The sequence below is a fragment of the Saccostrea echinata genome, unplaced genomic scaffold (genome assembly GCF_033153115.1).
Source record: "Saccostrea echinata isolate AGI-Se365-2 ecotype Australia unplaced genomic scaffold, CSIRO_AGI_Sech_v1 ptg000015l, whole genome shotgun sequence".
Classification (NCBI taxonomy): Eukaryota; Metazoa; Mollusca; class Bivalvia; order Ostreida; family Ostreidae; genus Saccostrea; species Saccostrea echinata.
In genome coordinates, this window is record NW_026889764.1 from 1,847,141 (window position 1) to 1,869,493 (window position 22,353).

Genomic DNA, 22,353 nt, shown 5'->3' on the forward strand with positions numbered 1-22,353 from the left:
TGATTCTTTGGCATGTAATGTTTGATTCTTACATGGACCTATTGTATTTATGTTGAGGTCAGTTTTAAGTGGGGAGAAGTAATATTTTTTGACTCTTGGGTATATTACATGTATGGATGTCAAGTTTGTTGGGTAAAAACACACAAGGGAACACAGAATGAGTTATGGGGAGTTGGGGATGTACTGGTACTCACAATGGAAGACAGAATGAGTTATGGGGAGTTGGGGATGTACCGGTACTCACAAGGGAACACAGAGTGAGTTATGGGGAGTTGGGGATGTACCGGTACTCACAAGGGAACACAGAGTGAGTTATGGGGAGTTGGGGATGTACCTGTATTGGGTATTCGGATAGTAAGACATTATCATTGGTGAGATTGAAGTGTATATCTATTTATTGGGAATCTCAGCAGAGAATATATATAGGAAGAGAGACAATTTCAGAAGTATGTGTATGTATGTTTATATAAGAATGTGACTTTCTCTGGTGACTGAATGGATAATGTCTTTTAATAACATTTTGTAAAGTTCTGCTTTTGCATTGGAAGGGAGGTAACTCTGACATCTTTGTGGCTCTTTGCATCACAAAATAAAGGTATACATGTTATAGTTACACTATAGATATTAATTGGTTAGCTGTAAATACACTCACAGTTTTTCATTCACGAGGGGCGGAGCCCCGAGTGAATAAAAACTGTGAGTGTATTTACAGCTAACCAATTAATATCTATTGTGTAAGTTACTTGTACCAGAGGACCAATGAGAGAAAAGCGAGTTGATAAATAGCACCGCCTACTACGAGGTGTCAAGACACGGTCCGGAGTCTGTATAAATAGCTGTCTCCATCTGCAAGGATCATACTTTACTGCGGCACTGCTACCAGAAGTTGTTGATAAAAAAAATCGGAATTGGTACGTGTGAAGATATTGTACCTTTGAAATGTTGAAGACGCAGAAAACATGATTTTTGTCAGGTACAGGTATAGGGGTAGCGATTGTAGGCTTGTTCAAGCCGTCAACTCTGAAAGAAAAGTTATCTTTCTAGATCGGTTTTTTTTTTGAAAAAAGGGGGGATGGATATTGGAAACATCGGCATTGAACTTTTTCTTTATGGCAATCGGCGTACAGAAAAAAATGAAATGATTTGTGACATTTTAATGAAAGTTTGAAATGGTATTGGAAGTAAAAAAAATGCGGGGACTTCTGATGTGAAATTGCTATATGTATTTGGAGACGGGAAAGAAAATGACGAGAATTCGATTCGAGATAGGACGTATCATTTACTGATTAAGGATACACGGAGAAAACGTACAGAACCATTTATGAAGCGGACACCGACAAGCTAAATAATGTTAGTATTTTTGAAATTTAAAATGTTGACTTAATTCATTCATCAGCCATTGCCTTGGTCTTGAAATTGACATCATTCATTCATTAGTCAAGGTCTTGACACAGTATGGCTTGATGCCAAAAGGTGGGCGTGACTTAAAAAAACTGTGATTCTTCTGGCAAATACACCACAGCAACATGAAAGCAAAATCTAAATTTACCGCCAGTCCTATGGTACAAGTTATATTTATTATCTAGTTAAGCCTCTCACTAAAGATTGATTAGTTGAAATGTGCTGCATGTTTGGTTCTCTCATATGTAAAAATGTTATAGACTAGTAGGTTACAGGTTTTTTTTGTACACTAGTCCACAGTTGGAATCAGTTTTCCATAGAAACTGCAGAGAAAAAGACTCATTAAAATTGAAGAATTCAAAGTATTTCTATTTTATAGGATACTTTAGGGCATATTTTATACATATTAAAATTATTTTGTGATTTCTGACAGGTTTATTTTCTGCCCAGAAACTTAGATTTTCATTAATAAGCTGTTGATAAAGTGAGCTACAAACATATAATTATCAATAGGGAAATGATTTGATTCGTATCTATAGACAATATAGCATCGGGTGGAAGTTTTTTTATGTAAATCAGATTTAAAGGAAGAATGACTTTATTAATACAAGAACACAACGTATTTCTGGGAAAGGAATTATAAATAGTAAACCAATTAAGACTACTTTAAAATTGAAGGTGGGGGGCACTGGGGAGCCATGTCCCCCTTCCAAATAATTTTGCAGATGCCCCCTCAAACTGAAAACGTTTTGTCCCCCCCCCCCCCCAACTTCCTTTGAGCATGTAACTAGTGTGCTTGAATTTAGCATTCTTCTGCAAATCTCCAACATTACTCTTGTGCAAATGAAGAATAATATAAATGAGAAAGAGACTCGAGCTTTGAATATAAAGTAATACTGGGTTCATGCATTTATTCCTGTTCAGATAAAATCTGTTTGTGATTGTGGTAATAATATAAATTGTGATGCATTGCTGATGTAAGAAAGATTGTCTCTATTTTGAAACTGATGGTGCAGGTTTTGCAGTGATCATACTGGTTATATCACCCAATGATGACTGTATGTGGTGTTATTTTCTTTCTCCTTGGCTTTTGAAATAAGATTAATAAAAGTCTGAAGTTTTAGCATGTCCTCAGACCACTGTTATAATCAGTTATTAATTAGATAAATCAGTTTTGTTGTCAGGAAAGAAGTAGTAATTTAAAAACAAGAATCTTACATTTTTATCACCATGCATATATATACATGTATTTACAGGTTTATGGAATGCGTGTGCTATTGAGCATGTTGAGAGAAAGAGAGAGAGAGAGAAGTGCTCAGAACTGAGCTGCTATCTGTTTTTCAGTTCTTTAGGCAGCGACCATATAATTACATTTCGACCGGTGTTGAATATCATTTTATTCGTAATTCCAAGGTTTATTTTAAAATTAATCTTCATTGATCTGTGCAGGATTATAAATGACAAATGGCATGAATTAAGTTGTATATATAGCCATTGTCTTCTGGAGGATGTTATATAGAGTGAAATAGCAGGCCTACATGTTATAATGTCTGTGTCAATCAGCAGTTGAATGATCGAGGCATGCGGATATAGAAAAAAAAAGTGAATTCATTTACATTCTGGGAAAAGACAACTCAATCTTGATCTGCCAGAACAGATGTATAAATGAGACTGCTTCCCAGAAAAGATCTTGAAGCATGTGGAAACCTATAAGCCTGGTTATAAATAGCTGGAATATTTGATAGCAGTGAATGGATTTTAAAAGTGAAGTTGGACACTATCCTCTGGAGTTTGACAGATATTGGATGACCTGTTTGTACATATATGTGACCTTTTTCTGGTGTTATTAAGCTGAAATGACCTCAGATGAACTTTATTTCTGTGTACACAAACATCCTTATGATGTAATATGTTAAGATCAGGATATGATAAACATTGTCTCCCTAGCCCTCCTTGAACATCAGCAATCTCTGCGACATAATATAAACTTGATATTGTGTTCAGCAGTCTAATGCTATATGTCTCTGGTGTCCCAGTGTCTCTTTTAAAAGCTTAGGCCAGTGGAGTCCAATTTGACAGGGATTTTAACAGCCTTTGTGGAAGACAGTATTTCTTGTGGTAGACGTTTTTTTCCTGGTGTGTGAATGAGTTTGTTTACAGTCAGGATCTGTGCTAGTTAGACACACACTCTCTCAGGTGTTTCAGTGTTGTTCAATATTAATTACAAATTTTATGGATTGACGAAGGAAGCCATGGTATAATTGAATAGGAAAAAAAGTAGGAGTCTGCATATTGTAGTACATGTATAACTTAGAAACTGTGCATTGGTGATCATGGCAGCCTGGCATAAACATGGTACAGGTAAAAATCCATACTTCAATTTGTTAAACAGTAATTTCAGTAGTTGTCATGTGATTGCATGTACAGGCTGGTATAGTTAAAAGCTATAACTTTCTCAGGTTTGTACTTTATTTTATTAAGCACTGCATGTAAGTGCTTATGTAATTTCATTAAATGATAAAATGCTTTCTTTGGTTTTTCTTTTTTAGTATGGGAACTAAGGTTGCAGGTATTGCAAGTTATATGTAAATTTTTCTGCAATGGCTGCAATTTTGATTCCAATACTACCAGACAAAGAGAGACATTCTGTTGTTTATATATGTCGATCTGTGTATAAATAATCATGTAAAGTAGGAGTGAGTACATAAAATAGTATTGATACTTTAATGACTGTAGTTTTCATAAGAAATAAAGGATAAAATATTTAGTGGATGTATATATATTAAAATGTAAAGAACACAGCTTATTTCTTGAGCTTCTACTCTAGAATTAATAACTCTATGAATAAAAGACTTAATCCTTCCCCTGTAATGTTATTTCCTATTTTTCAGAGAAGTGAACAGGCTTTCACCTACATCCATGTGCATGTAAACAAAAGCGTGTCCACTTCTCTAAAGAGAATAGTTATTTCCATGATTCAGTTATATTTCGCGGTAAGCACATGGATCCGAAAATGATTGACAAGGAAGACTGAGACTGATATAACAAAAAAAGATATCTCTTCATAACATTTACCCTTAATCTAATAAGATTGAACAGGAACATATACAGGATTGTAATTATATATAAATTCAAGCTTGTCAAATATTTGTTAGGGACATTTATTTTTTCTAATAAAAAATAAACTCCATTAAATAAAATTGCAATTTTGGAAATAGAAAATTGCTATATAATGAAATTGAACTAAAGCTTAACACTTCCTCTTTAATTATGAATTCTGTTTTGTGCCAATATTCATCATTGATTCAATAACCCTATAGTGTTTATTTTGTAAAACAAGGTAATTACTGTTTACACACATGCAATTTTAACGATGTTCTACTTTTGTATTATTGAATGATGTTGATAAATGATCTGTTTTTTTGTGTAACTTAAAAGTTGAGGGCAAGATTACATAAATTTTATACAATATGAAATACATAAAAATGATAAACTCTTCAGTACTATCACTAAATCTGCAGAATTTAATTATGACCAGCAGGCTCATACCTAAACATGTTAAAAGGAAAGTTTTAAATGATCAAAGCTGAACATGTTAAAAGAATGAAAGAGTACAAGTGGTTTCTTCATAAATGAAAGTATTTGAAATGAAGGAAGATGTTAGAGATACCAATAAAAAAAACGTGCTTAGGCCATTCCAAGTTTTTTTCTCTGTTTAGCATCCTATCATTCAAAAACATATGTACCTATTTAAACACAAACCCAAAGAAAAAACACAGACTTTAAAGTCATAAAAATGACATCATTTGCAGATTTTTTTTTCATTTATGTATTCTAGTTTTCTTGTAGAAAGATATATTCCTTTGCAAATGAAGGTAGTAAATGGCAAGTATTTATTAAATTTGATAAACTCTAAAAAAAAAAAAAAAAAAATACAAAGGAATTAACAGAATTGAGAGGTTTCCACTAAAATAATCTATGTCTGATTTTACTTGAATTTTATGGTCTGGGATGTCAAAAACCAAGGCATAGGTGGAAGTTAAACATAGAAAAACTTTGGAATAGCCTTAATTAATTTTCTTTTTCTTGCCATGATTTGAAAATTCAGGGGATAATCACATATTACTCAAGGGAGAAAACCTAATGTGATGACTTTCCAGGGAGATAAATCTTACTCAACATGAAACCCTACAAAGAAATGTCACATGGTATTATATAATTTATTTTTCAGCATCATGTCCCAATGTGATTCAGAAGCCAACTGTAATATCAATGGTGGGATTACCAGCCCGCGGCAAGACGTACATGTCAAAGAAATTGACGAGATATCTCAACTGGATAGGAATTAAAACAAAAGGTAGACAGCATAGAAATATAAGGGGATCTTGGAAGTTCATATTTTATGAATGGAAATGGATTTTCTCAATATTTTTTTTCTTAATGTAGTAGAACATTACTTGGAAAAAAAAATTATCTGAAGAGCACATTTATATTGAAAGCAATTAAAAAAAGAAGTATAATTAATAGATATTGAAATGGAGTTTTGAATTGTGAATTTTAATGAGCACTGTAGATGTTTTACTGTTGACATTTATTGATGCAATGAAAATGTTATGCATTTCACAATCAATATGGCTACAGGACATAAATAAGTGTAAATATAGAGATCAGTGAACATATTTCTTACTATGATTTTACAATTAAAATAAGGCTGCAGAAAAATACAATATAATATACCACTGAAAAGCAGTTACAGTAAGTTATCCCGCCTTTATATGAAAATATGTCTTGGATTAATATTTGATCTTTCAAATTAGAACCAGCATCAATGTACATTGATTGTGTCGAGGTAGTACAAATTTAAAGTGCAACATCTATTGTTTCAATGGAAATTTTTATTATTGATTTGGAAACTATGTTGTGTTTAAATTGTTAGCAAAAAGGCACATTGGCTTTAAAGAACTTTAGTTGCCTCTTTTTAGAGATTTACATGCACAAATAAAAGAAAATAATTGTCTTTGAATAAGATGTTCAGTATTGGCCACAGTTGCCACCTTTCCATCAATCAAAATTTATTTCAGCGTTCAATGTTGGCGAGTATCGACGAGCGGTCTGCACTGATTGCAGCCATGACTTTTTCCGTGCTGATAATGTGGAAGCAGAGGCTACTCGACAGTAAGTTGATCACCGTCACCTCACGTTTGACAAGTGTTTTATAACATTTTCAGCTTTTAACGTCGGAGAATATAGACGGGCAGCCACTGACAAGTATCGAAATCATGATTTTTTCCGACAAGATAACACAGAAGCCCAGGCTATTAGACAGTAAGTGGTGAGCTGTACCAGGAAGTTTTTTTTTATGTACTAATGTATTTGTACTTACTGCAAATGCTTGCACTGTCTTTTACACATGTTGGCCATTAGAAGTATGAAATGAGAGAGTAAACTTTCACTGAAGTGTAGAAATCTGTGTTCATTATTCAATGACCTATAGATTAAATTGTAGCTCTGTGAAAGTAGATTTCTCACTTTTGTGCTTTTATGAGGTCAGCTTTTATTAAGTTTTAACAGAGATAACTTTTTATCCAAGTTATAACAGAGATAACTTTTTATCCAAGTTATGACATGCAACATTTATCTAATTTCAACTGCATTACACTTGGATGTAACTGTGGCTTCTTTTTTTTCTTGTTTAAGCTGCTTATAATTACGTGTAGTTTGTAAAGCTATGAAGTGGAAACACACAATTTTGAGTTGCAAACTTTCCTGTTTGAAACTATGTGCCTATTGGTCATATTGGTGCATGCTTTAAATGCTTGTTGAAGAAATCACACAACTTCAGTACTTAGTGTAGATTTATATTTGTTACAATGCTTTGGAGGTATCATGCACTGCAGTAGAGTAGATTTATAAAGTTGATTTGTTTACTTTGAATTATTAGACCCCCCCCCCCAAAAAAAACAAAAACACACAAATTAAGTCTTGGGGTATATATAGGAATCAACTTGTATGTCTGTCTGTCTGTCTAGCTGTCTGTCCATGCAATCTTGAACAGGCTATAACTTTTGTATGGAGAATCACTGGAAGCTCATACTTGCTACTAAGATTACTTTTATAAACTGAGGGTGTACCCTAACCTTGACATGGTTCAAGTTCAAGATCACATTTAGAAAAAATGTATTATTCCTGTCCTGGCCATATCTTGCAGTGAAGAACCTTATCATAAGTATTTCCTGTGACTTGAGGATATGTTTTGACCTTAACTCAAGGTTATTTAAGGAAGTTCAAGGTCACTGGCAGAAAAAGTGTATCATTTGTTTGTGGGTATAACTTTTTAAAGGAGAATCATTAAATGCTTATACTCGGTACAAGAATTGTATATGAGTTGAGGTTGTGTTGGGACCCCGGCATAAGGGTATTCTGACAAGTTCAAGGTCACTGGCAGAAAAAGTTTTCAATTCAAGTCTGGGGCCCGTTTTACAAAAGAACTTACGACTAAGACCAAAATTCAATTCTGCTAATAACTTTCCTATTTACATGAAATAGAAAATAGTTTTAATAGTTTTAATCTTTTTAAAAGGTATATAGAAAGATACTTTTATGCTAGCAATTTAAAAAAAATCATTAATTTTGCATAATTTACAATCATCTGAAGTTTTTGATCTTAGTTGTAAGTTCTTTAATTTGTAAAACGGGCCCCTGGTCTACAAATTCCGTTAAGAGAAACATTTGAAGTTCATACGTGACACAAAAATTGCTTGTAGCCTGAAGATGTGTCATGACTTTATCCCAAGGTCATTAGATCAAGTTAAAGGTCTCATTTTGAAAAATGTATAATTCTTGTAATTACCATATCTTGCAATGGAGAAAATAAGAAGCTCATACTTATTATAGATATTACCCGTGACCTGAGGATATGTATTGACCTTGACCCAAGGTCATTTCAGTGAGTTAAAGGTTACTGGCTAAAAAAGTGCATTATCCATGTCTGGTTTATAACTGTCAAGTGGAGTCTTACTGGAAATTTATTCTTGACATAAAGATTGCGTATGACCAAAGGGAGTGTCATGATCTGACCTAAGGTCTTTTTTACAAGCTCAAGGTCACTGATAGAAAAAATGTCAAATTCGTATTAAGTCTATAAGTTATTAATGGAAAAACGGATATTCATCTTTACAAAAACATTACTTATATCCTGAAAGTGTTCCATAACCTTGATCCAAGGTTATTCCATCAAGTTCAAGGTCACTGACAAAAAAGTAAAAGATTTGTATCCAGTTCATTATTCTCTAACAGAAAAAATATTGGAGGTCAAAACTTTAAACAAAGATTATTTGTGAGCTGAAGTTATGTCATGACCTTGACCTAAGGTCATTATGGCAAGTTCAAGGTCACTGGAAGAAAAGTGTTAAATTCATGTCAGGTCCATCATTTTCTGTTGGAGAAACATCAGAGGTTAATAACTTGCTCAAAGGAACATACGTGTAGGATGTGTCACATTTTTAACTGAGGTTGTTTTGGCAAGGTCAAGGTCCCATCTGGATATGTATATCTGTATAATGTATGTACAATTATAATGTATCATAATTTATAATATATTTATATTGGGCACTTTTAAAAAATGCAGCATGGGGTATAAATCTGTGAGCTTGCTCACAGTACCTCTAGTTTTGAATATATTAGACAGTAACTCTCTGACCTAGGTATTCAGCATGTACAGCCACTGGTATCTTAAGCTGCTAATTGTGTATGATTTAGAAATCTCTTTGTTTCTATTTTAGTCTGTAAACTTCCCGCTGTTCACTTAAAATTTGGAGAAAAAAATACTCAAAGTTATACATGACTTGGATCAGATTAATTTATTGAAATAGCTAAATCCACAGACATTAAGCCAGAAAACAAGAAAACATTAAACTAGAAATATATCATTTTTTTTCTTGTATCACTCCATCAAACTGTGCATTGTGTACAACCATGTGATAGACCACTATATAAAATCAATGATTGAAACACTATAAAGTCAGCTGATATGTACCACTGTATAGCTAATATATATAAAATGCATGGTCACTGTCTTGAAATATAAGTGATATTTGGGTGAGGGTAAGAAAACGTAATAGAGGGCCAGGCTTGCCGATTTCAAGACAGTATCCATGTATTTTGTTTATGCTGCAAACTATTTTTACATCAGGCCCCCAAAACAAGTTATTTTCAACTGATTTATGTACATCTCTGCATTTGAAACTAAGACGCCATGGCATAAACATTGCAATATACATGAAGTCACAATGCTTTTAGAACGTTGGAATACATGCATTAGGCTTTATTAGGGCATTGACTGAATAAAGCTTTGGTTTATTAGGTTACCTTTACTAGGTCAATGCAAGGGGTAGTTGCAGGATAAACTACAGTATGCAGTCAGCTGATATGTTATATTCAAAATACCAAACACTGATTTACTTATGACTTTATTGAAACAGCTGAGCATTCATCATGTACAGTCAACAAAATAACTCTGTAGAAACAATTGTTATGGTGTAACAACTTACCACTGTATACTATCAGCAGATATGCCTCAGAAGAAATCAGCTTTTATGCTGTAACAACTTACCAAAGTGACTGTAAACTATCAACAGAATGATTTATCTCAGAACCCCCCCCCCCCCCCCCCCCAGCTTTTTTGCTGTAACAACTGGTGCTTTATCATTATAATACCAGTAGATATAACTCAGAAGAAATCAGCTTGTATGCTGTATTACAACTAGTTTAGTGCTTTGTACTAATCAGCTGATATATATCTAGATACCAGCTGTCAAACTGGCACAACTTATTTTGTGTTACTGTTTCCTATCAACTGAAATACCTTAAGATATAGCTGATCCACTTGTTTTCCATGTAGTAAATAATGTGTATTTATTAGAAAAATGAGTGCTTCAAGGAGCAGTCAAACCTTACTATCTTGTATCAGTGAGACCAAGAAATCATGGAGAAATCGAAGGATTCAATATAATGAGGTTAAAAATACACAAAGATAGAGTGGTAATGGGACTTCATACTCACTTTGAAATATTCATGGTATTCAAAATATTGATGTTCAAGGTAACACTGTTCAACTGTATAATGAAGTATAACAATTGAGTTTGTAATTGATTTATACATAACATTAACAAACATCTTTTTTTCTTACAGGAAATGTGCCTTGATGGCAATTGATGATGCCTGCAATTTTCTACAAAATGGAGGTGAAGTTGCTGTAAGTATATTAATTTACTTGTCTAGAAATGTGTCTCAAAGTTCAAAACTTCTATTTGAGATTTACAGAGCAATTAATTATTATTTAAATGGCAGATAATGCTGGTTATGTACATGTATACTAGTCTTATGCTTGTACTGCACATGTTTTTTTTTTTATATGTGCTTGTTCTGAACCCTCATTTAGGAAAGATTTATTTACTAAAGGGAGTCAATTCTTGCCTGAATTTGTGGATATAAATTTTCAGAATATTTTTTCTAAACAGGTGCTTGATGCCACCAACACGACAGGAGAGAGAAGAAAGCTACTGTTTGACATCATTCAGGTCAAGAACAAATTCAAGTTGTTCTTTGTTGAGTCTATCTGTGATGACCCTTCCATTATTGAGGCCAATATTCTGGTTAGTACATGCAGTTTATTATTGCACACTCTTTTGGACAAGCTGTATTATGGTTTGGTGTTTTCCTTGTGTTTGTCTGCTAGCTTTTTTTTCACATCCAGATTATATCTTACACACTGCAAGTGTTAGGGTTAGCAAGCCTGGGCAGTTGATGCATCTTCAGGGAAAATGTGTCGTGACCCAAAATTAAATTGCATTGACCTCCTATTGTAATTTTTCAAACTATATCCAGATTAAATCTTAAAAAGTATGAGACTTACATTAATCAGACTTGTCAGTTGATGGATCATGATTTATCATGGCCTTGAAGTAACTTTGATGACTTCTTTTCCTGTGTATCATATGCTCTTGTGATGCATATGTGTTGTATATTGGATTTTTTTTTCAGTTTTACTCTAGCCAGAAGCATTAGTTTGATATCCTTGAAAGATTAATTCAAAACAATCAGCACATTTAACAAAATACATGTCGTGTAGCAAAATGCTCTGCCTGAAGTAAAAAATGATTTTTGGGGAGGGGAGGTGTGTTGGGGGGGGGTTGATACATGCTGAAGGTTTTCAGTATTAGTGTCTACTTTCTTAATACAGATAAAAAAGACAAATGAGAGACTCTTAAACATCATTTTTTGAATGCTACATCTGTATACAAAATTTAAGGCAAAAATATTCCTTTTCCTTTATTTCGAATAACTATTTGATGAACTTTATTGTATTTTATCTCAAACTGTTTCACGTGAAGGAAAAGCCACTAACACCCATTAAATTTTGGGGCATTAGTAAATAATAATTTCTCCGTTATGACAGGAAGTGAAGGTGTGCAGCCCAGACTATATAGGGATGAATAAAGATGAGGCAGTGGAGGACTTCATGAGGAGAATTGAACATTACAACAACATGTACGAATCACTGGACCACAACAAAGACAAAGATCTGTCTTATATACAGATATTTAACCAAGGAGAGAGGTTTCTCGTCCACAAACTAGCAGGTATTAAACAAAGACAAAGATCTGTCTTATATACTGTAACAGATATTTTACCAAGGGGAGAGGTTCCTAGTCCACAAACTAGCAGGTATTAAACAGTGACAAGGATCTGTTTTGTATACACGTCAGATATATTTAACCATGCAAGGGAAGAGGTTTCTAGTCCAGAAACTAGCAGGTTCAATGTTTAAACCTCCTTGGCAAAATTACATATTTCTGGAATTCTCAATGAAATCATTTCTAGACAATTTAATTAACAAAAGTGCAGTAAATAATGATAGAAACAAGATTTGATTTACTGCATTCTAACCTCGTTTTTGCTCTTAATTTAACCTTCCAATTTCCCCAAAAAGGCCAAAGTAAAGCAGAGAGGTTAATTTAGTTTAAAGACATAAAAATATGTGAAAATATATATTACTGTCATGTGTAAATATTCTATTTTCTCTAATTTTATGAATTAATGTTTGTATTTTCAGTGCATTTTACTATATGATTTTCAGGTCATCTACAAAGTCGCGTTGTATATTACCTTATGAATATTCATGTGTTGCCAAGAACTATATATTTAACAAGGGTAAGTAACCAATTGCTATCATCCATGTTTTCTGTTTTAAAAATACAATACACTCAGAATTCATCAAACATTCCCTCTCTTATAGTGTTTTTAATCCCTACTATTCCAAATATAAATTGTATTGAACATCCCCCCCCCCCCCCCAACATATACTTATGAATAATAGAATAATATGAGTACAACCGTATCATTTAAAGTCATTTAAAGTTATTTACCAAACTTTCAAATACATGTTCATATCAGACCAGGATTTAAGTTTTGAAATCCAAACACATTTCATTTTACATTGATTGTACTCACAGCCCGCGTGGAACAGTGGTTAGAGCGTTCGCTCTTGAGTCGCGGAGTAAGGAGTTGATCCTTACATCCTGGGTTCGAATCCCACTGTGGGATGTGGAGACCGGTCCTTCGGATGAAACCGTGTAAACCGAGGTCCCGTGTCACAGTAGGCACGAAAAAGATCCCTCACTGCTCAATGGCCCTGAGTGCCGAGTATAGGTCAAAATTTGTAGCTCTCCACCAACAACTGGTGGCGTCTCCATATGAGTGAAAAATTATTGAGAGGGACGTTAAACATTAAGCAAAAAAACAAACACAGTACCTGAAAATCAATAGTCCAGATGTATATTGTACTTTTATATTGGTTTTTGTTTTATTTTCAGCATGGAGAATCTCAGATGAACCTAGAAGGGAGGATTGGGGGAGACAGTGACTTGTCGCCAAGGGGTGAGGAGGTGGGTAACATATAACGATTTACTCTAAGGGAAATAACCACTACAAGTCCACATCATCATCTCTCTTCCAATTGAATTTTTATGTACATGAACAGTATAAAGCTATGCTCATTGGTTACCTTCTTTTGTTATCTGTTATTTTTAATCTGTACTATTTTAGTATGCCACTGCCTTAGCTCGATACTTAGAAAATGAAAAGATTGCTAATCTGAAAGTGTGGACAAGTGAACTTAAGCGAACAAAAGCCACAGCCAGACATGTAGATGCCCCAGTAGAACACTGGAAGGCTCTCAATGAAATTGATGCTGTAAGTCAGACATATGTACAACCAGCACAACAATTATAGACAGAAAACATTTGTTTTAAATATCAATATCTAAGAGATGCAAGTAAAATCTTTGTGTTATTAAATACATGTGCACTTTTTTGTAAAAAATTCTGGGTGTCAGATCTATGGTAATCCTATCGTCTTCTTGTAGGGTATATGTGAGGGGATGACATATGAGGAGATTCAGGAAAAACACCCCATAGAATTTGCAATGAGGGACCAGGATAAATTTCATTACAGATACCCAGGAGGGGAGGTAAATTATGATTTACCCCTGTTTAATGGTGTTTTCATGCCAGCCAGAATTAAGTTAGCCAAGGCTGATTTAATTTTTAAAAAAAATGAGTACTATACACCCAATTTATACATTGTTATGTTTCAAAGGCAATTGCAAAGTGTCACCAAAGAACACTTTCCATAGCCTTAATGAAGGATTTTTTGATATCAAATAAATCTAAAGATTTTATCATGGTTGAATTTTCTTAAAGAGGATTAAGCCACTATATTTTAACCATTCTATCTGTAAACATTCGGAAAACAACCATGTGTTGGGAAGTTAATCTCCTTAAAAAAAAATGGAATAAATTTTTATTTTCATTGTTCCAAAATTTGATAATTTTTCCATGTCTGTCATATAATCACTTCTATCAATCAAATATTTCTACAGAATATACTGATAATGAGAAATTGTCATTTATTCTTAAACTTTTCAGTCATACCAGGACTTGGTTGCTAGACTGGAACCAGTCATAATGGTAAGACATTATTACCGTGACTCAACATTTCAGGACAATAATGTGATCCATGAACTGATTCTTTCTGCACTTTAAATGAAGGTTTAAGGTCACTTGCTACAAACAAACATTTTTTTTGTTTCAAAAATCATGAAAATAAAGTGAAGAAACTAAAAATATGTTTTTGCATTACGTAAAATGAATAAGTTTGTCCATATAAAGTTCATTTTTTTTCTCAAGATTTCTCAAGAATTTGCCTCAAAGTGAGGGAAAAATAGTATAGATTTGAAAAGGGCAAAAAAAATGAGAATTTTCAGCATCATAGAGAATTTACAAATCTTGATACATTTAACTTTTATAAAAAAAAAAATTTAGAAATATATACCTATCCATGCATCCAATTTTTTGTTTGTAGCAGAGTGACCCTAAAGCCATCAAAAAGTTAACATTTACAGAAACTACAAATATTTCTTATCTATCAATATCTTATGTAATGTAAGTGTAATGTAATGTTACAAAAAAGTAAAAGAGATGCATATGTTGTATGTTTTTGACAGGAATTAGAGAGACAGGAGAACGTGTTGGTGGTCTGTCATCAAGCCGTGGCCCGTTGTCTGCTTGCTTACTTCCAGGACAAATCCTCAGGTAATACATGAACACACCTGTCATCAACTTCATCATACAATGTACATATATGTCTACATACAAAAGCTTTATATATCTAATTCACATACACCCAGATAATCCTTACATCTCTTCAGATAACCCATCAACCCTTGTCTACATCATGTAAGTAATGGAAGTATGTGTGTACAAGGTTATCATTTGAACCTGTCCAGATACCTATAAATAAACAGCTAATCCATACAAGAATCTATATTCCTCCATTGATCCATAGAGGAGTCAATATCCTCAAAATGATCCATAGAGGAGTCAATATCCTCAAAATGATCGATCCACCAGTCCACTTCCTCAAATGATCTATGCACCAGTCCACTTCCTTAAATAAGATAAAATACGATAATATTGAAAGTCAGGTTTTGTCAACAAAAAACAAGAGTTCTGAAGACGATCCATCCATGAGTCTACTTCCTCAGCTAATCAATACATGAGTTTACATCATCAGCTAATTTATTCTTGAGTCCACATCTTCATATATACACTATAAATATACAGGATCCATGCATATAATCCTATATAATCCATACATGAGTCCACAACATATATAATCATTACAAGAGTCCACATCTTCAGCTGATGCATACAAAGAGTCCAATTCCTCAAATGATCCATACAAATATTCCATGTCTTCCGCTAATCAAAACACAAGTCTGTGTCATCATAATTCAAACAAATGAGTTCCTATCCGCAGATAATCACTAACAACTATCTATACTGTCAGTTAATTCCTCCACATTGGTAGCTGCCTCTCCTGGCATTCCTTTTAGTGGTTGTCCTTGACCATGTCCCAATGCCATTCATTTCCATTTAATCAAATAATATTTTAATTGTTCTTCACATTTCCAAGCAGTTTATGATGGCGTTACTTTTGCCGCAAAATGCATATTCAGATGGCTGATAAGTCTACTGCCAAGAAGCTAGCTTTAAACCATCACAATTATAATCTTTTTTTGAGATCTCTAAAGCCTGCTTTACTGATTTTAATGACTCCAAACTTTAATGTAGATTGATATTTTGGAATATTTGTAGCTTTGTTATTATATAATCTACTATATTTCCATTTGTAAATAAAAAATTTAATTTGAAAATAAATCTTGTTAAGGGAGGGGGTGTGAGATAAAATTTTTTTTTAATGCAGAGTTGTAAAAAAGACATTTTGTGCTTCAAAACAATGATTACTTAAGTGCATGGATTCTTTTGCCCCACATTGTATATCTTTTAAATTAATTTTGTTATGAGATGATGTATATTAAAAGAATATATTAGTCTATAGCTTGCAGAGAATTACATGAATAAATGATGGAGAAATTTATAAATAAAATTATACAATGTATCATGTTGTAATTGGTAGATAGCTCTACATAGCTTATATTATTGATGTAAATCAAACCCAAAATGAATATCATATATATCTATAAATAATTAGTCAAAGGTGTACAGGATAATCAAATTAACAGTAGGTGAAAAAATGTAGTTAAAGGGGACACCAGATTAATTTTGTATACAAGCAGCATTGCAAATTACTGTTTTTTTTTTTTTTTTGTTTTTTTTTTTGTTTTTGTTTTTTTTGAGGCTCAGAAGAGAAACAATTAAAAATTTTAAGTCACTAAACCAAAAATATGAAGATAATTTTAGAAGATAATATATGGTGAGAAGCTGTTGCAGTAAATTAATACATTTTAAGCAAGCTATTTATAGATTAAAGCAATATCAGTTTATTTTGGTTGATCTTTTTTCCTCTTTACCATCAATGGAGGTATATTCTGTGTGTAGTTTATTTGCATGATTTTAAATGGATTTCGCTTTGACATTCTTAACGTGTGAAAAAACATAAAATCCTGCAGTATGTTCCTCCCTTTCATTCCAAAAATATCTGAGCTAAATGATATATTACCTTTAATAGTGCTCTAGTTTGTGGGGAATGAAAAGTTTCTTACAGAATGTTATTTTTATTTTATGAGGACTATATAAAGATAATCTTCATCCTGAATTCTTTTTAAAATTTAGATGAGAAAATCCAGGTCTGCATTTTGTTGGACTAATTCATCAACAAGATTAGGGAGAAAACTTGCACAGTTGAAGCTTGCTTTTATTTGTTTATGCTATAGGATGTGTAGCTTTTTTTAAAAACAAGTGTTATGAACCCTTAAAAACTGCTTTTTGCAGCTTTTGAAAACAATTTCAAAGTTTACAACTGTCATGGTAGGTCAGTCGGTAGAGCACTTGGTCCGTGATCGGAAGGTTGTGTGTTCGAATCACGGCCGCGACTGACCTAAGTCGATAAAAAATAGGTAGCAACTGTTCCTTCGCTAAGCACTCAGCACTTTGAAGTGAAAGTTGCAGGTCCTTCGGATGAGACCTTAAAAACTGAGGCCCCATCTCACGGTAGGCGATGGCATGATAAACAAGAGGCCCATGGGCCACATCGCTCACCTGAGCACATTGGCTAGGCAAAAGCACAATCAGTTCAGTATTGAAAAGACCGGGGGGGGGGGGGGGGGGGGGGGGCTTGAATTTTAAACTACCTGATGATGCTTCCATGTCAATATAACAAATGGCTTTGTTGTACTTGAGAAGATTTTTTAAAAAAAATTCCCATATATTCCTTTGTAAAAATTTGATCCCTCATTGTGGCTCCTCCCTATCCTAGGGGTCATCATTTGAACAAACTTGAATCTACACTACCTGAGGATGCTTCCATATCAATATGACTCATCATGACTTTGCTGTTCTTGAGAAGAAGATTTTTAAAGATTTTTCCTATATATTTCTATGTAAAACTTTGATCCTCCATTGCGGCCCTGCCCTACCCCCGGGGGCCATGGTTTGATCAAATTTGAATCTACACTACCTGAGGATGCTTCCATATAAATATGACTCATCATGGCTTGCTGTTCTTGAGAAGAAGATTTTTAAAGATTTTTCCTATATATTTCTATGTAAAACTTTGATCCTCCATTGTGGCCCTGCCCTACCCCCGGGGGTCATGATTTGAACAAACTTGAATCTACACTACCTGAGGATGCTTCCATATAAATTTGACTCATCATGGCTTTGCTGTTCTTGAGAAGAAGATTTTTAAATTTTTCCTATATATTTCTATGTAAAACTTTGATCCTCCATTGTGGCCCCACCCTACCCACGGGGGTCATGATTTGAACAAACTTGAATCTACACTACCTGAGGATGCTTCCATATAAATATGACTCATCATGGCTTTGCTGTTCTTGAGAAGAAGATTTTTAAAGATTTTTCCCATATATTTCTAGGTAAAACTTTGATCCTCCATTGTGGCCCCGCCCTACCCCCGCGGGTCATGATTTGAACAAACTTGAATCTACACTACCTGAGGATGCTTCCATATAAATTTGACTCATCATGGCTTTGCTGTTCTTGAAAAGAAGATTTTTAAAGATTTTTCCTATATATTTCTATGTAAAACTTTGATCCTCCATTGTGGCCCCGCCCTACCCCCGGGGGTCATGATTTGAACAAACTTGAATCTACACTACCTGAGGATGCTTCCATATAAATATGACTCATCATGGCTTTGCTGTTCTTGAGAAGAAGATTTTTAAAGATTTTTCCTATATATTTCTATGTAAAACTTTGATCCTCCATAGCAGCCCAGCCCTACCCCTGGGGGCCATGGTTTGAACAAATTTGAATCTACACTACCTGAGGATGCTTCCATATAAATATGACTCATCATGGCTTTGCTGTTCTTGAGAAGAAGATTTTTAAAGATTTTTCCTATATATTTCTATGTAAAACTTTGATCCTCCATTGCAGCCCCGCCCTACCCCCGGGGGTCATGATTTGAACAAACTTGAATCTACACTACCTGAGGATGCTTCCATATAAATATGACTCATCATGGCTTTGCTGTTCTTGAGAAGATTTTTAAAGATTTTTCCTATATATTTCTATGTAAAACTTTGATCCTCCATAGCAGCCCCGCCCTACCCCCGGGGGCCATGATTTGAACAAATTTGAATCTACACTACCTGAGATTGCTTCCATATAAATATGACTCATCATGGCTTTGCTGTTCTTGAGAAGAAGATTTTTATAATAAAGATTTTTCCTATATATTTCTATGTGAAACTTTGATCCTCCATTGCAGCCCCGCCCTACCCCCGGGGGTCATGATTTGAACAAACTTGAATCTACACTACCTGAGGATGCTTCCATATAAATATGACTCATCATGGCTTTGCTGTTCTTGAGAAGAAGATTTTTCCTATATATTTCTATGTAAAACTTATGTGATCCTCCATTGCAGCCCCGCCCTATGCCCGGGGGCCATGGTTTGAACAAATTTGAATCTACACTACCTGAGATTGCTTCCATATAAATATGACTCATCATGGCTTTGCTGTTCTTGAGAAGAAGATTTTTAAAGATTTTTCCTATATATTTCTATGTAAAACTTTGATCCTCCATTGCAGCCCCGCCCTACCCCCAGGGGTCATGATTTGAACAAATTTGAATCTACACTACCTGAGGATGCTTCCATATAAATATGACTCATCATGGCTGTGCTGTTCTTGAGAAGAAGATTTTTAAAGATTTTTCCTATATATTTCTATGTAAAACTTTGATCCTCCATTGCAGCCCCGCCCTACCCCCAGGGGTCATGATTTGAACAAATTTGAATCTACACTACCTGAGGATGCTTCCATATAAATATGACTCATCATGGCTTGCTGTTCTTGAGAAGAAGATTTTTAAAGATTTTTTCTATATATTTCTATGTAAAACTTTGATCCTCCATAAAATGATTTGCAGCCCCGCCCTACCCCCGGGGCTCATGATTTGAACAAACTTGAATGTACACTACCTCAGGATGCTTTCACATGAGTTTCATCTTTCCTGGCCCTATGGTTCTTGAGAAGAAGATTTTTAAATGATGCCATTATTTTTTCAGTAATTCCTAATTATCTCCCCTTGAAAGAGGGCGTGGCCCTTCATTTGAACAAACTTGAATCCCCTTTACCCAAGGATACTTTGTGGCAAGTTTGGTTGAAATTGGCTTAGTGGTTCTTGAGAAGAAGTCGAAAATGTGAAAAGTTTACAGACAGCTAGACAGACGGACAGCTAGACAGACGGACGGACGCCGGACAAAATGTGATCAGAAAAGCTCACTTGTGCTTTCAGTTCAGGTGAGCTAAAAACCTTCACTGCTCAATGGCCCTGAATGCCGAGTAAAGGTCTAAATTTGAAGCCCTTTACCGGTATATTGTTATGTCTCTATATGAATGAAAAATTCTCAAATGGGACGTAAAACAAGATACAATCAATCAATTGATCATAGTTTACATATTTATCTAATTATTAGAGAATACAAAGAATTTCAAAACTGGAGACCAGTCCCTTTAGGTTAAAATATAGAAGATTCTCATGAATGGATACCACATGGTATTCAGTACAGTCTGGATCTAAGTTGTAAACTTAAATAAGAGAATTCAAATTTGAACACAGTGTTCATTCAGTATTATTTAATAATGTATACGGAACTCCTCTGTTTGGCAGATGAAATCTTTATATTATTATTGTTAATGAGTACCGCATGGCTACCCCATGCCAGGTAGCTATCTACTCTCTATCTGGAGTTCATTCTATTTCAATTTTACAGTGTAACATTAGTCAACAAAAAAAAAAAAAAGTGACCAAAAAAAAAAGAAGATCTTAAATGAAATAATTTTCCTTACTTGTATTCAAACATTTTTTGTATACTTTGTACAAAGGGACATACAGGTGACTCACAATGGCTTGAAACTTCAATCTCTCAAAGTTCTTGATTTCAAGAAGCAAGTTTCCAGTCCCAATTTCTTTTATCCTTTAAAAGAAAGAAAATTTTCTATTGATTTCATGAACTCTCAATCTATTGAAATTCGATCTCTTGATCGGACGTCAAAATGCAGTCCCATAATTATGTTGTAATTAACTTGCAATTCCTCGCTATGTGTAGCTTGACCTAATTATCACCGTTACAGAGACATTTGAATGGCTCTGGGCATAGTCTTGCAACCCATATGCCAGCATGTGTATTCAAGTGTCACTGCATGGGGACAGGCAAGGGGACAATATTTATTTAACCATTTATCACCTGTACTCAAGGTAATTTATACCAACCGTTTGAAGATAATTTGGAGGAGTGATGAAAGCTAGTTGGTGTACAGTTTAAGTGTATCATTGAGGGAGTTAGCAAGATTCCAGTTCCCCAAAGCTAGGACTATCTCTGGAGGCAAAGCTTGCTAACTTTCTATTTATATACAACATACAAGGATGTGCTTCCAGGCAGGAACAAAATGAGGAGACAAGCTCTATTTTTTGTTTGTGTAGCTAGGAACTCAGAAAGGACAGCTTACCAGATTCTGACCTATTTGTAAACCCAATTATATAAATATATGAAAAATATATATTGTGGTAGATCCTCAACAATTGTTGTTTGATGGAAGTAAGTTGAGGAAAGCATAGAATTGAGAAAAGGGGGTAGGGGTGTTACAGGTATAGTTTTTTTTTTTTCAAATATATTGTTATTTTAGTCTGTTTTACATATATACATGTATATGTATCATTTTAATATATTACTTTCAATCCTGACCTTTGTGTGTCTGTAGCTTTATGCTTCTATATGCGTAGTTGCTTTTATTTGTTTTGTACACATCCATGCTGTCATCATGATTCCTTATAAAGATTTCAGATTATAGCTTAATTCAAGAGACTGAAGTACTTACAACAGAATCAAGTATTGTAAAAGTGTAATGGGTTAGCAGTGTATGTTTCACACTTCAACAAGAGGTTCAGTTTATATAGTAGTTTATATAGTAGAGAATCCCCCCCCCCCCCCCCCCCCCCACACACACTTTAACAAGAGGTTCAATTAATAGATTAGAGAATTACACACACTTCAACAAGAGATTTAATTTATAAACTAGAGAATTACCCACACTTCTACAAGAGGTTCTATTTATAAAATAGAGAATTACCCACATTTCAACAAGAGGTTCTATTTATAAAATAGAGAATTAACCACATTTCAACAAGAGGTTCTATTTATAAAATAGAAAATTACCCACACTTCAACAAGAGGTTCTATTTATAAAATAGAGAATTACCCACACTTCAACAAGAGGTTCTATTTATAAAATAGAGAATTACCCACATTTCAACAAGAGGTTCTATTTATAAAATAGAGAATTAACCACATTTCAACAAGAGGTACTATTTATAAAATAGAGAATTACCCACACTTCAA

At 34.1% G+C, this 22,353-nt stretch overlaps 1 protein-coding gene across 7 annotated transcripts in view; it reads left to right on the top strand.

Moving 5' to 3' along the window:
• LOC133187381 (6-phosphofructo-2-kinase/fructose-2,6-bisphosphatase 4-like) overlaps positions 1 to 22,353 on the top strand; it is a 32,028-nt gene that overhangs the window by 3,675 nt on the left and 6,000 nt on the right. For 4 of the 7 annotated variants that reach the window (XR_009721185.1, XR_009721186.1, XM_061322726.1 and 1 more), the window contains exons 2-12: positions 5,633 to 5,758; positions 6,630 to 6,726; positions 10,591 to 10,654; positions 10,920 to 11,054; positions 11,858 to 12,041; positions 12,539 to 12,612; positions 13,275 to 13,346; positions 13,507 to 13,653; positions 13,826 to 13,930; positions 14,388 to 14,429; positions 14,966 to 15,053. Coding sequence is in view for 5 of the 7 variants with exons in the window: in XM_061322726.1 (XP_061178710.1) it covers positions 5,633 to 5,758; positions 6,630 to 6,726; positions 10,591 to 10,654; positions 10,920 to 11,054; positions 11,858 to 12,041; positions 12,539 to 12,612; positions 13,275 to 13,346; positions 13,507 to 13,653; positions 13,826 to 13,930; positions 14,388 to 14,429; positions 14,966 to 15,053 (1,134 nt within the window). In the remaining 2 variants the exon portion in view is untranslated. Of the gene's footprint in view, positions 1 to 3,666; positions 3,763 to 5,632; positions 5,759 to 6,482; positions 6,577 to 6,629; positions 6,727 to 10,590; positions 10,655 to 10,919; positions 11,055 to 11,857; positions 12,042 to 12,103; positions 12,127 to 12,538; positions 12,613 to 13,274; positions 13,347 to 13,506; positions 13,654 to 13,825; positions 13,931 to 14,387; positions 14,430 to 14,965; positions 15,054 to 22,353 lie in introns of those variants that run through there. The other 3 variants (XM_061322727.1, XM_061322730.1, XM_061322728.1) reach the window with 3 other exon arrangements.